Source organism: Psammomys obesus, unplaced genomic scaffold (genome assembly GCF_907164565.1).
Source record: "Psammomys obesus unplaced genomic scaffold, mPsaObe1.curated_primary_1811, whole genome shotgun sequence".
NCBI lineage: Eukaryota > Metazoa > Chordata > Mammalia > Rodentia > Muridae > Psammomys > Psammomys obesus.
The window spans coordinates 8,595,828-8,612,807 of record NW_026596079.1 but is presented as its reverse complement, the minus strand read 5'-3'; the positions used below and the strand labels follow the sequence as shown (position 1 = coordinate 8,612,807).

The 16,980-nt window shown below is 46.1% G+C and overlaps 1 protein-coding gene across 1 annotated transcript in view; it reads right to left on the bottom strand.

Moving 5' to 3' along the window:
- Positions 1 to 4,290: 4,290 nt before the first annotated feature.
- The window catches only part of Zfat (zinc finger and AT-hook domain containing), a 187,953-nt gene continuing 175,263 nt past the window's right edge, over positions 4,291 to 16,980 (bottom strand). Inside the window, exon 16 of the mRNA XM_055626715.1 lies at positions 4,291 to 5,128. Within this exon, the coding sequence (XP_055482690.1) occupies positions 4,889 to 5,128 (240 nt within the window). The 3' untranslated portion in view covers positions 4,291 to 4,888. The remainder of the gene's footprint in view (positions 5,129 to 16,980) is intronic.

The window sequence follows — 16,980 nt, the reverse complement described above, 5'->3', positions numbered from 1 at the left end:
TCACACGATCAGCTCCTATGAGAACATGTCTTGCACCAGAGAATACAAAGGCATGGGAAGAACAATGGCCTTAGGTTTGCAAATATTCTAGTAAAACCATTCCTTACTGCAAAGGAACAAGGCACTTTGGGGTGAGTTGTGATATCTTCATCTTGGAGGGTCAGGAACAGACATCCAGATCAACAGTGTCTACAGTTATGGATGTTTTCCTTCTGCAGGCCATTGAGGTTCCTGATGCCCAGCTTACACTGATGAGAGAATGGCCATATCTCTGCGGAGCCCCACAATGGGAGGGGCTGGTCCTTGCAGCCCCCTTCCAAGTCTCTCCTGCTTTGTTCTGATAGAAGGTGGTAAGGGCAGCAGCAGCAAGAACTGAAGACAGCATGAGGAGCAAGTGGCAGGAACAAGCCTTACTCAGACTCTCAGTGGGGTACATAGCTCTCAATAGGACTATTTGCAGACTTCCTGCTCTTGGCATAGGATGCGTCCCCTGTCTTCTGAGTCTGTTTGCCCACATATGACACACATAACCCCAACACTCCACACTTAGACATGGTGTGTTTATTCACACTTCCCTCACATGGTCTCTCGTGTGTGTGTGTGTGTGTGTGTGTGTGTGTGTGTGTGTGTGCGTGTCTGTAAACTTTCTACATACTCTTATCTCTGGAAGTGGTTTGGTAGTGTAATAGTTCACTGCTGTGACTGAATCGCAGGATTTGAAATCCTGACCAAGTAATGCTATTAGGAGGTGGTGATGAGGTCATAAAGTCTGTGCCCACATGGAAAGGGAAACTCAGGGTTCTCTAGCAATGACTTGAAAGGAGCCTACTACTAAGGACACCCTCCTACTAAGGACACAATTTGAAGGCACTGCCTATAAAAGTGGGGCCTCACTGTCACTGAATGTGTTAGTTTTCTGTCACTGTAACACAATACCTGAGATAAGAACTTAGAAACAAGGTTTATTTGGCTCTCGGCTTTAGGGTTCCAACACCTGATTAACTGACCCATGGCTTTGTGACTGTGGTGAGGTGGTGCATCACGGCAAAAGCACAGATCAGAGGAAATACCTGTATGGCATGGGTGAGGAGAAAACCAGAAAGCAAGGAATGGGCTGGGTAGTTTCATCACCAGGGGCCCCTTGCCAGGTAGGTGGCTCACCCCTTACAGGTCCCCCACAGGGCAGGGCTACTGTCTGATTATCTGTGACTCACAGATCTGATCGAGAACACCTAGAAGAGAGGTGTGGATACAAGAATCAAGACCAAGAGCTGGGTGGCCCAGTACCATCAGGAGTCTCTGGCCTGACACAGCCTCCCTCGTCCCCACAGGGCTTGCTTTCCCTTTTGTCTGCTCTGTGGTCGTTAATACACCAAGCTGTCATTGCCTTCGTAGCCTGCAGGAAGTGGAACAACTGTTATCTACCAGAAGCCACCGAAGCTTTAAATTACGGCAGGAATGGTGACAGTGACAGATTAGAATTTTTTAAATCAAACCAAACCGTGTTCCTGTCTCAGCTAAGAAAGGGGCTGGATTGACTTCAAAATATACCTAGAAAATGTGTGGTACATGGTAAGTTAAGCCCTCCCAGCAACCATTCTTTTTCTTTTCTTTTTCCCTCCTTTCCTAGCAAAATGTTAGTCTACTGAATTAATTCCCAAAGACATCCCTGTATGGCCTAAAATTATTACCACTGGGAGGAGACTGACGGAGCCCTGGGGTGCTTCTAGGGACAGCATGGACAATTCACTAGAGAACTTTCAAAGGGACCCAGCAGAGAAAGGGCTTTAGCACCACATGGTCTTTTTGCTCAGGCCTTGAAAGACAGGCACAAATAGCAAGGAGAAAGTCATCAATGACAAAAGCTAATGAATTTTAAATAGCTAGTACAAGAAAAATTAATTTGCTAAATTAGTCTTGTAGATACGGGTTTTAAAAAAAAATGAGCCACTGTCACCTCAAAGGCATGAAACACAGATCAGCATAGCTCAGAGTCATCAGCCAGGTGGAGGATCATGTCCACAGCTAAGCACTACCTGGAGGGGCCAGAGCTGCCCTCTGCTTAGCCCTTGCTAAGTTCACCAAGCATCACCCAGTCGCTTTCCCCTGATCTAAAATCAAAACAAAAGAACCAAAACAAACATAATTTTCCCCTTTCCTTCCCTTTCTCCGACACTTCCCAGGCATACCCTACTTGTTCTCTTTCAAATTCATGCTCCCTATTTCTTTGTGTTGCTTGTTGGTGGTGGTAGTTGTGTGCATGGGTGCGTGCACACGCACACGTGTTTGTATGTGTTCCAAAATATGTAAATGTAACTTGCTTAGTGTGGACAATGCTGCTTGTACAGTAATGACTTGGGGGCTGGCCGTTTGTTATCAGATAAGCAGTTTGGGAGCTCTGCCCTGGAGAAGACCATTTCTCATGCTCTCGTTGTTTTATGGACCTCCTTGTCTGTATGCCATGTAAACACCACTCTTCGAAGGGCCGCTGTGAGGACTGACCTGAAGATACTGTAGGCTGGTCTAGTATGCAGCAGAGTGTCCTGTACAGGCCTCAGAACACTTGCTAGCTTGTCTCCTGCAAGCGCCAATGAGGGGATGAAAAGGCTTGCCCAACCAAAGTCACATGCCTGCTGAAAAGGGGAGTCAGGCCATTCCTCTCTGGCCCGAGCACCTGCTCATGTGAGCCTGGAATGCAAGTCCTGGCTGAAGAGGACCAGGCAGTGCAGATGAAGCCAGAGAGCCAGGGACTTCTAGGCTGATTTGTCTGTGTCTGCTCTCAGACTGGCCCTGGGCCTCTCTTCTTCCATTGGCTCTTGTTCACTCTGGTTCTTAGCTCCATGTAGCAGATCCAGACTCTGAATAAGTTAATTTCTTGGTGCTGGCATTTCCAATCACTAACATTCTACTGCTGGCCCCAATCCACTGGACTGCTGCTATGAGAGACACAGCTGTGCCACTGGCATTGGTGAGCACCATGGAGGCACCTGTGATCTTACTTTACAGGGACACAGGCAGCAGGCAGACAGAATGCTATAATATATCAAGATCTGGCCAAGGAAACACCTAATGGAAAAGAAAGCCTGAAGGCAGAGTCCAGTCAGCCTTTCACAGTTATTTCTTTCTCCGACATAAAATACTAGTTGGGCTAAAAACTATCTAACATATCCATGGTGGTGAGGGGGTCCCAAGGGAGAAACAGGAACAAGCCATATTTTATTACTGCTGGAATGTTCCACCTATCTTAGAAAATCTACCCAGGAAAGAAGCTGCGAGTCAACAACCTTTCTTCTCCATTCTGGATATCCACAGAATATGGTGTTTCTCCCTGGCCAGCGCTATTAAAACAATTGGCCTGAGTAGGGGGTACCGTCTACAGCATGGAACACCCCAAAGCCTCCTGTTACATTCACTGCACTGCTATCCTCTCGTCAAACCCTTTCCAGGGATAGCTGTTGGATATCTGGAGTTTCCTCCGATCCCTAGGAACATAAACAGCAATAGATGCTTCTTGAGTGGGCCAAGGTCTCTATCTTGGCCAAAGCCTGTCAAGCTTCAGCCACTCAAGTCTGTCCATAATCTGGAAAGCCTGGCAATCATCCTCGTTCAGAGGCAACTGAACTTGGAGGAGCTCTCTAGCAACTTTCTGAGGACACTTGGATGAGGGTGATGGAGCCTGCCTGGGACAGATTCCCTGACTCCATTTGGACACTGGCCATATATATTTACAGACACTGATTTAGACAGGGATCTCCCTGGAACACTGGCTGACCCTGTCACTTCAGTCTATTAAATGGTCACCAGAAACCAAGGGTTCTGGAATGAACACAAGCCCAGTCTCTTTACAACACCACCATTCCTGCAATTGGCTATGGATAATTCTTCCCACCTTTCCTTGGAAGCCACCCCTCCTCTGGGGCACAGCAGAAATTTTCTTTGACCACTATCCAGCATACACTGTGTATAACCCCCATAGCAAAGCCCACGGTCCTTTCACAGGCCACTGGGTCTAACTCATGCAAGCACAGGGCCCGTTGTTCCTCTGAGGCCAGCATACTCTCCTGTCTCCTCTGTGCCAAGACATTGCTTGTCCTCCTGCTGGTGCTCTCCCACAAGTGCTGGAGGGTACTTCAAGGTAAGGTGACCGGGATGCCAAAAAGAAGTACTACTGTCTGTCTGTCTGTGAACCCTTGCATACAGCTCCAGTGGGAAAAAGGGGAATTAGGTGGAGGATGTGCAAACCACCCCCTAAGAAGGATAAGGAACAGGCACAAAATGCTTTTATTTTTACCCACCTCCCCAGAAGGGAGGTGAAGAGAGAAAATGCATTTATTTTAAAAGCAAAAAGAACTCCAAGCTGGGCCCCTGTGGTGGAGGAGCGTGGGTCACTCATTTGTTTCCAGTGCCCCTGCACTGAGGACAGCGGTGGTCAGTGGAGAATGCTTGGATGGTCCTACCACCCCACCGAGTGGTTAACTCAAAAGACATAAGGCCACTTGCTGTGAGATGTCTGTCTCCCTTTCACAGACAGCACAGCAGGCCCAGACGAGGATGAGCACCTGGGGTGTGGGTAGGGGTGCAAAGGGTTGGGGTTGTAATCAAAGAAGACACTGATAGGGATGAGAGTCTCTGCATCTTAAAGCAGGCAAGGGCCGGGAGAGGAGAGCTGATGTAAAGGTCCTCTGGAATCAGAGGATGCTGGGTCAGGGTGCAATTTGTGTTGAGGACTGGGGTTTTGTATTGCTGGTGATACACTGGCCTTGACCACACAAAGACAGTACAAAGAACACTATCTGGGCCAGTAGGCAAGAAGAGCAAGGACTGGCCTGGTAGGTTGAGTGGTCCCCAGGGCCCACAAAGGCTGGCTGCTACAGGAGGCTAGGGTTCTCTAGAGTTCTGGGGCTGGCTGCTCCCCAACCTGCTCCTCAATGGGCTGCACAGCCTCTTGCACGTACACGATGAACTCAGAGGCCTCCCCACCCTGTGTGTAAACAGTCACTGTCTCAATGCCCTCCACGTCATCAGAGGACACCACCAGATGGTGCTGCTCCGCCAGCTCCACAGAGGCCTGCTGCAGAGTCTCCTGGATCATGACTGTGTGGTTAGAACTGGGCTCTTCATCAGTGACCTAGGAGGGAAAGAAGAAGGTGACACGGATTCAGCATTAATGTCAAAATCATAAATGTGGCACTGGGAGCCGCACCCATCCTCTCATCAATGCTACATCATCTCACACTCTTTTCATCAAAGAGAATGAGACTTCATGCATAGAATGACATGGTCAGGGTCTTTTCCATGTTGCACATGGAAGAGTCCACACCCCAAATTCAAATGTCCATCCTGATGCCAAGCTGCTTTATCTGACTTCTACAAGGTGTGGTGTCATGAAGCATGGGGGTTAGAAGGCACCATTAAATACACAAGCATACAGTATAGAGTAGGAGGCTCCTAACAGATATATAGCTGGTCCATTTGATACTGATAAAATGGCGAGGTTCTTCCCAGATTCTTTGTTTTCACCACTCTGGGAGTCCTGCTTCAAATGCTACAGTCCCCAGGGACTGTTCATCAATGTCGATGCCTGGCCATTCTTTGGAGGCTGCCACAGTGCCGTGCAGGGGAGGCTACTGAGCACTGACAATGGAAAGGACCAACTAACCAACTGATTTTAATAGCTGAGACTTTTTTTTTTTTGTAGCACTAAGATTTCAGAGTCTAGATGAGACCAAATTCTTACCAATACTAAGGTGTCCCTGACTATCAGCTCTGGGCTGTTTTTATAATAATAATCTAATAATTGTCTAATAATAAAATCTAATTGTCTAATAATCTAAAAATCTAATTGTCTGATAATAATAATTTTTAACCAGAAAAGAGGAATAGGAAACAAATTTAGGAAGAGCTGAGAGCCTAGCCTGCAAAGCTAAAGGAAGGGCTGAAAAAGAGGCAAGAGGCTGGAGGCAGGCCCACTGGCCTATAAGGGATGTTGGAGTAGCTATCTTTTCTGGGACCTGAGTGGCAAGAGAGACATGCTCTGGGATGCATTGAAAAGTGTGAATGTCAGCTCCAGCACTTCTGGGAAGCCTGGGAAAGATGCTCTACAACACTTGGCCTAATTTCCTGTAAAAGAGGGACCAGCAAAGCCACCTTAAGAAGAGCAATGAGAAAATCATGAGCAACTTTTGCAAAGGAGTACGATCTGTCTTCTAACTAATTCCTCTATCCATCTATCTACCCATCCATTCATCCACTCAACCACTTTCTTAAATACTTTCTGTAGAAGGTACTGATCGCTTCTCATTTAATAAAACTGTTCTTTTTATAGTTATTACCAGACTACAACCACAGAAGTGTATGGACAGAGTCTATCTTTCAGAGTTTTTCCCAAGACTCAAGGTCAATGCATGGCACACAATAAGTGTCTGAAGTTTGTTAAGGGATGACCTACCAGGTTTCAGGTGCTATGATGGGTGATAGATAACAAGGCAGGAGATGAGAGTTGATGGGGTGGCCCAAAACAAATCATGACCATACCACATATGTCCCATGAAGGTATACAGTGGATTCTCGGCAAGTGGAAGAAGGGAAAAGGACACCCAGGATTTGAGAGGAGTTGCTAAGGCAGCCATGTAAACTTCCACTCATGACACTTCAGATTCTTCTCCTGGCTAGTGACTGATAGCATGATAGTAGCTTCTTACTCCCCACCCTACACATTCATGTCTCTCTATCTTGGAGGGTCTCACCTTAGCCCCACAGCTACTGAAGCTGCCTAAGGAGGAACAAGTAGGGAAGGGTCAGTTCATTGAGACTTTGGGGGAAAAAAAAACAGCTCTGGGTGAAATCTGGGCATTCTGATGCTAGATACTAAAAGGAGTTTGGGACTGAGAGAATTCAGAAGCTGCCAAGCTAGTCTGAGAGAAAACTGCTAACTTATCTATCCATTTATTTATAAACCAAAACATTTATCCCTACTTTTACTATTTATTTCCATTTCACTTATCTGGGAAGATGTACCAGGAACCAAGACTGTGGAGGTAAATATTAATTTATTTTATTTTGAAAGACAGTACCAGACAAGGGATGTCACAAACCTCTTCCCTCACTGGTTGGTAAACTACACAGAGGAAGGAAGAAGAATGGGTGATAAAACAGTGAGGTCCCCAGTAAGTGTGGTTAGGTATACTGTGGTGAGCAGAAGGGGACAGACACAATGAGCTCATGTGACACATAGGGCTATACACAGTATGGCAGAGTGAAGGCTATGGAGACGGGGAGGTAAGGTCTAAAGCAATGTTTGCAATGAGGTCTTGAGAAGATACAAGAGCCTTAGCCATTCACATACAAGCTGAGCCTTTATTTCACAAAGCAAGGCAGAGGTTTCTGAGAAGCCAAGGCCTCAGCCCATCTACACTTGCCCTCTCACTATCCTGTTATTTACGTCAATTATATCTGCTGCCTTTTCTAAGCACTGAAGTCCACTTAAGAGAACTCTTTCTCCATTTGTGTCTTTTCTTTTCTTCAGTTTCTAGCCCAGGTTGGTCTTGTCCAACAAAGCCTCTACAACATTCAACCACTGATTTTTATTCATGGAACATCAAAATTGGTGGGATTAAGTCACCAGAAGATGATGGATGATGGTTACTGCATTTCACTGAATCCCAGCATAAGCATGTGTCAAGCCAACTTGGGGCTCCTCAAGTCCACCTGCTGCCTACTGGCACACCTGCTGCACATACTTAGGAGCTCCATCGTGAGGATGAGCCAGGGGAAAGTCCCTTTGCAGAAGGGGCTCATGAGCCTGTCGAAATGTGAGCTCTTCAAGTGTTCTAAGTGTCACCTGATCCATCTGCTTTTCTGCCATTTCTGTAAGCATGCACTTCCTGTCCTGCTCCCACAGAAGTTAAGAGCTGTCTAGTGTGTGCAGTTTACTGACTACAGCAAACTTCTGACAGCAACCCCAAGCCTTACCCCAACCATTTCATATATAATATTTGTTCCCTCTTCACAAATGGCATCATGAAGCTCCTAGTGGTCCAGTGCCTCATCTAAGGTCAAGCAGCTCACAAAGTAGCAAAAGCTGGACCTGGTGTTCATGAACGAATCTAGAGCTCTTTCTTTCTCAGCTGGCGAGTGTGGCAGTGACTAATGGTATCACATGTCACAGACTGATAGGGTAGAATTATTGCTCTTTAGCCTTCTGAGGCAGACAAAGGTTGGTTGTACAGCTCTAACCATCCTCTTTGTTCAAAACGATCACTCTAGTAGCTTAATCTATTAGCACAGGCTTAAAATTGTTCTTTGCAGCAGAAATAATATGGCTTTCAGTGTCATTACTCCCGAGACGGATAGTTCATTTTCCCCAAATGCTGTATCTAACATGTCTTTCAGTTAAATTATTAGCAGTGTAGATAGCTTAATAGAAAACCTTAACCCACAGGACTGCACAATTATTCACTAAATCACGCCCTATGCTCTGCACTTCCACCCATCTCAAGTGTTCTCGAATCAGGATTGAATCCTGCTAGTGAGCAACACTTGGCAGATCTATTGATGTTGGAGAGCGGCTTCCTGTGGGGACCCTGTCTCTCATGGTCTACGCTGCAACATGGATGAAGGTTTTGCAGGACATCATGCCATCCAGGGGCTTCCAATCACCTCACTGTCTGTTTTCATATTTCTTACCTGTCCTTCCTTCTCACACTTCTTCAGCTCCCTTCTCCACTTTCTACATAGAATCCATCCCCACAAGTTTAAATGCTCTCTTTCCCAACTTTCAAGAATGTCCCAGATATCCCTCTCACTCACAGCCCCTCAAGGAAGATGTAGCCTTGTGTCACTCCCTCAGGCCTATATGGCCCTGGAAGGCTTTTTGCCTCCAAGTTCTCCTTGCAGACCTGTACCATCTGGTGAGAACAGCAATACTGGCTGTGCAGGCAGCAGCATTCACATCAGTGTTTACCCAGCAATCATTCTGTAGCAGCTGAAGAATCTTAACACCAAGCCTCAGGGAGTATGGGAAGAGGAGAACCTGCCTGCAGGGCCCTACCTATCACAGCCATAGATGATCCAGTATAGGATAAGGCCATATCCAGGTTCCTGTGCTTTTGATGGACATGAGCTTTAGGTGCTTACTCCAACACAGGACTAAGCCAAGTGGGCACACATAGCTTCTTCCTGAGTCTCTTATTGGTTTCTTGAGCTGGACCAGATTTTACAGGCTCTTTAATAAGAATACACTGAGAGAATACACTCTGCTAAAGTGTTTCATGTCTCAGAAAGATGGCCACAATCATACCTCAAGATCGTACAACAAGAAGCAGGACTGTCCTCCAACAGCACAGTCCCTGGCCAAGGAATGCTTGACACTGTATCTTCAGTACACAATACTGGCCAGGAGAAAAATGTGAGGAGGTGCCTTGTCCAATAGAAAGACCACAGAAAAAGGTATCCAAAGGAAGCCTGCTGAGAGCACTTCTTCCTCGAGGCAGCTCTTGACCTTCGGCTTACAGCCCACACCTTCAGAGTCTCACCCTGAGCACATGTCCTTCTGTTTGAGACTACACCAACCACTGCCTCAAAATAGCCCAGCAACATAGCCAACGACACGGAAATGTGCCAAACAAAGATAGTTAGGGGAAGAAAAAGCTGTAGGTCACGGCTGAATCCCACAGAGGCAGCAATGAGGAAAGGAATGTTCTCACTCACTGACATTCAAAGGAGCACTCTTTGAAGCCACCGAGGACCACACCTGCAGCACGCCTTCACCCACAGCCTCAAAACAGTGTGCAAGGAACTGTACAAAGAACTCCCTGGCACCAGACCCCCACACCTGTGCTGGGGCTCACAGCCACACTCTCATCAGCATCATCTACTACAACAATTTTGCTCCTGGTCCCAATGAGGAATTGGAACTGCAGTTCCAATGTACAGAGAAAGTTGGATGCAGCATGGCATACAAATAAGTGAGGGTTAAGGGAGTATGAAAAATACTTCAGCTGGCTCACGATGAAAGGAAACCAGAGGACAGAGTAGGAAGGCATAGCCTTATCACATACTTAGTTTACATCTCTGAATGAATACAACCAGCAGCACCCTACCAGTACATATTGCCCAGCAGCCTTAGCCTGAGGATCCCTGAAGGCCTGCAAGTAGACAAGTGGTTTCACTCCAAGGATCCTAGGTGGAGGATCTTGTCAGGACAGAGACCCTCATTTATGCCTTTCAAGAGATAGAAAGTCAAGTCCACCATCATCTCTGCCACTGTTGCTGCCATGCCAGGAGATCACACAACTTCAGGCATCCTTAACTTTTCAAATTCATTTTAAATAACCTGAGCTAGGTTCCTTTTTATTAGGCTATGCCTCGGAGAACAGCTCTCTCTAGATGTTATTAGTGTCCATGATAAGGAAGGCGCCTAGGGCTGCAGCACAGCAAATGAACATGGCCACTACTTGCTCTCTTTGTTTTGAGATTCCTGTTGCTCAGGGCTACCTCTCCAGACATGCTGAGAACCCTATGATAGGGACAAGGTCACAGGATTCAGAATGTCAGCAGGAGGAATAGCCATGCTTAAAACAATCCACAGAATACAATGAGCCCTCCTCATGGGCAGGGCTGTTAATGAGACCAGGCTCAGGAGACACAGAGAATCCAAGAGCCAAATCTCTAATCTCTCTCTCTCAGACACACACACACACACACACACACACACACACACAGAGAGAGAGAGAGAGAGAGAGAGAGAGAGAGAGATGCAGAGAGAGAGACTAGACTGTGAGAAAATATGGGAAGCATATGGGTTTATATACACATATGAATGTCTATGTATATGGAATTGTGTATATGTGTGCCTGTGCTAGTTAGTTTTATGCCGCTTGACACAGTCTATAGTCATCTGAGAGGAGGAAGCTTCAATTAAAAATTAAAGGCAAAGAAAATGAACATCAGAAGAAGGAGAAAAGAGGGAACAAGTCAGGAGCCTGACACAGAGGACCTCTGAAAGGCTCTGCCCTGCAGACTATCAATGCAGATGCTGAGACTTATGGGAAACCTTTGGGCAGAGTGCAGGGAATCTTAGGAAAGAATTGGGAAACAGTAAGATCTGGAAAGGACAGGAACTCCACAAGGAGAGAAACAGAACCAAAAAATCTGAGCACAGGGGTCTTTCCTGAGACTGATACTCCAACCAAGGACTGTGCATGGAGATAACCTAAGACCCCTGCACAGATGTAGCCCATGGCAGTTCAGTATCCAAGTGGGTTTCATTGTAATAGGAACTGGGACTGTCTCTGACATGAACTGATTGGCCTGCTCTTTAATTACCTCCCCCTGAGGAGGAAGCAACATTACCAGGCCACAGAAGAAGACACTGCAGCCACTCCTGATGAGACCTAATTGACTAGGATCAGAAGGAAGGAAAAGAAGACCTCCCCTATCAGTGGACTTGGGGAGGGGCATGCATGCGGAGGGTGGAGGAAGGGAGGGATTGGGATGGGAGGAGGAAGGGAACCACAGGGGGGATACAAAGTGAATAAAGTGTAATTAATAAAGAATAAAAAAAGTTAAAAAAAATGCCTTCGGAAGATTGGGCTGTAAGCAAAGACTGTAGGGCATTTTCTTTATTAGTGGTTGATAGCAAAGGGCCCAGCTCATTGTAGGTGGCAGCATCACTGGGCTAGTGGCCCTGGGTTCTATAAGACTACGGGCTGAGCAAACATCAGCTCCTGCATCAGCTCCTGCCTCTAGATTCCTTCCCTGCTTGAGTTTCTGTCTTGATTCCTTCAGTGGTTCCCCTAACACCTGTGGACAGTGGTGGCTCACCAGAGCTGAAGAGGTCCTTAGCTAGTCACATTATTCAAAGCAGAGCACTGAACCCCCTATACCATGATCTTTCTAATGAGCCTCATTTACTAGCGACAGCTTACTGCAACCACATCACAGAGCCTAGGTTCCCTTTTAAAACTGGTAAGGACCTTTCTGTCCTGGCCCTTCCCCTCCCCTCCCTTCACCTAAACTCTTGTCCCTAAACACACACACACATACTCTTTATCTCTGAACTTCCACCCGTACTGTTTTTCCTGCCTTTCCTAGAAGATACTTTCTCAACCTTGAAAGCTCCAATTTGTGTCCTCTCTTCTAAGAAGTTTCACAAGCTCCTTGAACTTATATGTTTCCATATAACTTTGTGTTGACACTGACCAGGTCTTCACCCAGTGGGATCACAGCACTGATTGAGCTATCTCTGAGAAGCATAGCAGATCTTGTTACCATTGTCTGCCAGAGCCCAGGGATACGTAGCAAACAGTGATCAGTGCCTCAGTTTCTTGAATGAGTTATGGAGTAAAGAACAGAGTTATGCTGCCTAATGAATATTCTCAGCTTCTCCAAAGACCAGCAAGGAAAGCCCAGGTAACTGTTAGAGAAAAGGGAAGGGACCTTGACCACGATAGTGTTTCTGTACTGTAACATCTCAGAGGAGTCAAAGCACAGCACTTGAGACATGTACCAAGCTCCTTAGTTTGAGATGGGATTTCTACAGAGGACTATGGCTCTTATTTCCAAGGTTGCTCACAGCACAGAATGCTGTTAATAGAATCTTTACCTAGTTACACATTTTCTTGGCTACTATTGTAGCAAAGAAAACAGATGGGCAAGTCTGCTGAGGCCTGAAGTGACCAAGCAACCAGAGGGCAAGAAAGCTTCAAAGTCAGGGATGTGTCTAGAGCAGCAGTTCTCAGCCTGTGGGTCCTGACACCACTGGGGGTTGAATGACCCTTCATTGGGGTCAACTAAGACAACCAGAAAACACAGACTATAATTCACAGCATTATGATACAGAAGCAAAATTACAGTTATGAAGTAGCAACAAAAATAATTTTATGGTTGGGGTCACCACAGCATGAAGAACTGTGTTAAAGAGTCACAGCATTAGAAAGGTTGAGAACAGGACTAGAGGGACAGGCTAACACTGGGCTGCTGGAGTGGGTGCCACTCACTTAATCTGGGCCTATGACATACTAACACTCATTTGTAAGCCAAATAGAGAATGACCTTTGTGCTGACACACCTGTAAACAGTGAGGCAGATACACTGTTTATGATAAGCCACCCCTCATATTTCTCATAGGTGGAACTCCCACATCTGCCTCAGGTGACTTGTAGGCCTTCTTCTGTGGAGAATCAGTACATGCCAAATATCCTGCTGACAGAACCATGAGTCTGGATTAGTCCCTAATAAACTAGACTTACTTTATGGAGGACACATGAAGGTGTGATCTGAGCATCCAGGGTGTGGTGAAGAAGAGAAGCAGTTGATGGTGAGAGGTACTGAAAATGATGACCCTGGTCTTTAACACTAGGAAGGGCAGGAGTCTGAAGAATGATAAGAAGTACAGAGAGGTGGGAAAATAATCAGGCAGGAGAACAGAGCACAATGGCTGGCCTAGCAGGTCAATTTCATAAATTTTAGTACAAATGGAGCACAGAGTGCCAGGGAAAGAGATGGAGAATGGGGAAAATGACCAGGCAGCAGATCAGGAAGCCAGATCTTTAAGACTCTTACAAGGATCTTAATGAAATTAAATGAGTGCCTCTCTCCAATAGACAGTAGACATTTGATCAGATGACATGTATTTGTGTTAGGTTCAGATGAAGAGGAGGAGGCAGGAAGACTAGAGGTCAGGGACAGGCTAGAATTCATGAGGCAAAAGGGGCTATAACACACAAAGAAGTATTGAAGAGAGGGGCCATAGAGAGACATTTCTCAATTGTCAAACTCTATTTCCTCCCCACACACTCCAGTCAGGATGTCATGGCCTGCTCTGGACCTCCACTCTATCTGTTTCCTTCCATCTGCCTCCTGCGCAGATGCTGGCAGAACCAGGCCTCCATTGTCTCTTCCCTCTGACCTCTCTCCTCACTGGGCCCTTCTATTAGCTCTCCTCATTTTCTTCTGCAAATCTCTCTTGTAATCTTTACAGTCCCTTTCTCCTCCTCTGGATCTGGTGCCCTGCCCAGCAACCAGGTTGTGTATGAGTTGTGTCCTCATCCATCCTGTATCTTCCTGGTCTCATGACTTCAGATACTGTCTTTAGGCTCAGAAACTTCCAATCTATCCTTCTAATCCAGACCTCTCATGAAATTAAAATATGACAGCTTATTCCCTACTAGATACAATCATTTGGATAAGCTAAGAGAGTAGAGCTGTACTATTCACTTATTAAATGTAGACACTTTCCCTCTCTTGTTGGCAAATTGCTCATGGTGGGTACGTTGCCCCCAGATCCAATCTTCTCTTAGCCTTGCTGGTAGTTGGTGTACGTATGGTAGACTCTGCTCCAATGGCAAGAGAGAAACTTGAGACAACTCAGATTCACCATCCTCCTTTGCCGGGGCTCAGAAGAATAGAGCTGGTCTCAGTGAGCATATACCATCATACACCAACACTTCCTTGGATTCTCAAGGCCACTTGGCTCTTTGACTCGAAGCCTTTTTTCACTTTCAGATTAGCAGTGTGGGGAAGGTGGTATCATTCTCATGATGTCACCTCTCTGGCTCTAGCTTCATTTGCCATCCTTCTTACACAGGTTAAGGACAAGATGGCCAGCTGTCCACCTTAAATCCAGTTAAGATACCATTGTTTTCAAAGTAGAAGCAGCCACATATACACAGGTTCTGCATCTATGGAGGAACCATAATCCTGCTGACTGTTGTATCTTTGTGTGGTTGTAGCAGAGTATTCTTCACTGTTTTATGATTTGCTTTGCCTTGCTAGAGTTAGAACACTGGACTCTTTTTGAGTTTTTTTTTTTTTTTTTTTTTTGGTTATGTATATATGGGTATCTGTGGTAGTAAAAATTAATGTGACAAAGTATTTACCATTCAGTGAGAGCTCTGGGCCCATGGGCTGGTGACCCTGTGAACTGTCAATCATCCACCCTCTTAGCAGCCAGACCCGCTGCTTACTAGCTGGCTCTGCTTGTCACTAGAAGAACAAACTAGGCCTGAGCTAATGTACTCAGAGCCACTATCTTATCATCACCTTTCTCCTGCCTGGCTTGTGTCTTGTTTCTCAGTTGATAACACATACTCTTCAAGAAGGAAGGGAAAGATGTAGTGAATGATTTCATCCAAAATGCCTGAAGCCTAGGACTGTCAGAGCTATTTCCTACATAGAATCCAACATAACCAAATGAGAAAGAAGCTTGCAGTGTGTGGCATGTCCAGTGTACATTTTGGCTCTGGAACTCCTCCCAGCAGTTAGTTTCCCCACTGCTTGTGTTATCACCACACCATTGTTTACCCTGCACTCTCAGAACAGAGACATATCTGTTTCATGGGAGTCACATCAGGAATACTCTCTGTCACTATATGTGTGTGTGTGGGTGTGTGCTACCAAGACCAAAATGGGGTGATGCTATCTGCAAGAAACTTGCAGAAATATCAAAATTATTCACAGGCAGGAAGAAGCCATTCCAGGCATCACTGAAGATTGAAAGCTTTTTAAAAGGGAGAGAATGCATGGGTGGAGAAAAGCCATGACTCTCCCCACACCAGGCAAACATCTTTCACAGGGGAGACGGCACATCACCTCCTCTGCTTGCTATTTTCTCTTGGTTGTACGCAGACAACTGATACTTTTCTGGGAACACACATCTCAGATATAGTCCAAAGACAAACTGTCACAGCTGCTTGCTAATATCTGTTCCCAGTCCATACAGCAATTTCCAGGGTCTGAGACACTGACCCTCATGGTAAGCATAGCATCATATATCCTGCCTGTGAAGCACAGGGCAGGTGGCTCTGATACAGAGTATGTCACATGCTTACACAAGTGTGTCCACTCCGGCTCCTGGACCACTGTGAATGGGAAGGAGCAACTGCCTTGGAGAAGGAGTTCGCTTAAAAGAAGAGAAAGGTGGTAGGCAGGCTTCTACCTGGCCTCTGACTCACAGGATAGGACAAAAGGTTTCCATACTGATCAGATCAACTTACCGCACAGCAAACATTAGTCTCACTAACTGGACATCTCACCCTTCTCTTTGCCTTAGGCGTCTAGGCCTCATTTAGTCTGCCCTGAGTAATCACTTGCTTGAGGGGGAAAAAGAAGACCCATGTCTTTTAAACTATAAGCAATGGGGTGAGCAGCATGGTGTCACAGAAAGTGAAGAATGGGACTCACAGTTGCTGTGTGGTGCTATTCCTTCATTAGAAAGAGCCCACACCTGCCATCATCCCCTGCAGATAGTGGATGCTCAATAAATACCGAACTGGACTAGTACAGTGTGCCAGAGAGGTATCTTAAAGGCCCACTGAAACAGATGGCAGAGTGGTCACAGTCGGGGAGAGGCGTGAGGCTTTTGCTATCTGAGCATCTTTCCATATGTAGACAATCTTACTGAACATGTCATTTTGCTGTCCTTTCTGCTCGGTATTTGCAAGTGCACATCACTGTCAGGCTCCTCCCACAGGGCCCTCCTGGTTAAAGATTTCACACATACAGCCCAGGAAGTCTCTGCCTTTAATAGCAGCCCTTACAGTTAGAGAACTATTTCCTACAGCTCTGCACATTTCTCAAGAGCGCAGCCCTAGTCACCTAGTCACTCCAGAGAACTGTCCTCCTAACTCTGTTCTTTGTCATTGGCCACCATTTTCTCGACCTGGTAGGTAAGGATTGGAACAAGGTCTTGGCTAGGACTGTCCCTGCCTTTTTGTTTGACATCCTGAGGATGCTTCTCTGTCAGCAGGTCTATTAGTTATTTCTTTTGTTGCTGTGATAAAATACCATTACCAAGAGAAGCTGGCGCCCATCCACAAAATGCACAGGCCCATTTCTTTTGGCTACTCCTTTTAGAGAAGAACGCTCTAACTCTCAGATGGGTGTGCCTTCCCTCTTGTTCGTAATATTCCCCTGCTCACTGCTTTTCACTTCGGTCCATGTCCCCCAGCATCAGTCACATCAAATCAGCTTCTGGCTTAG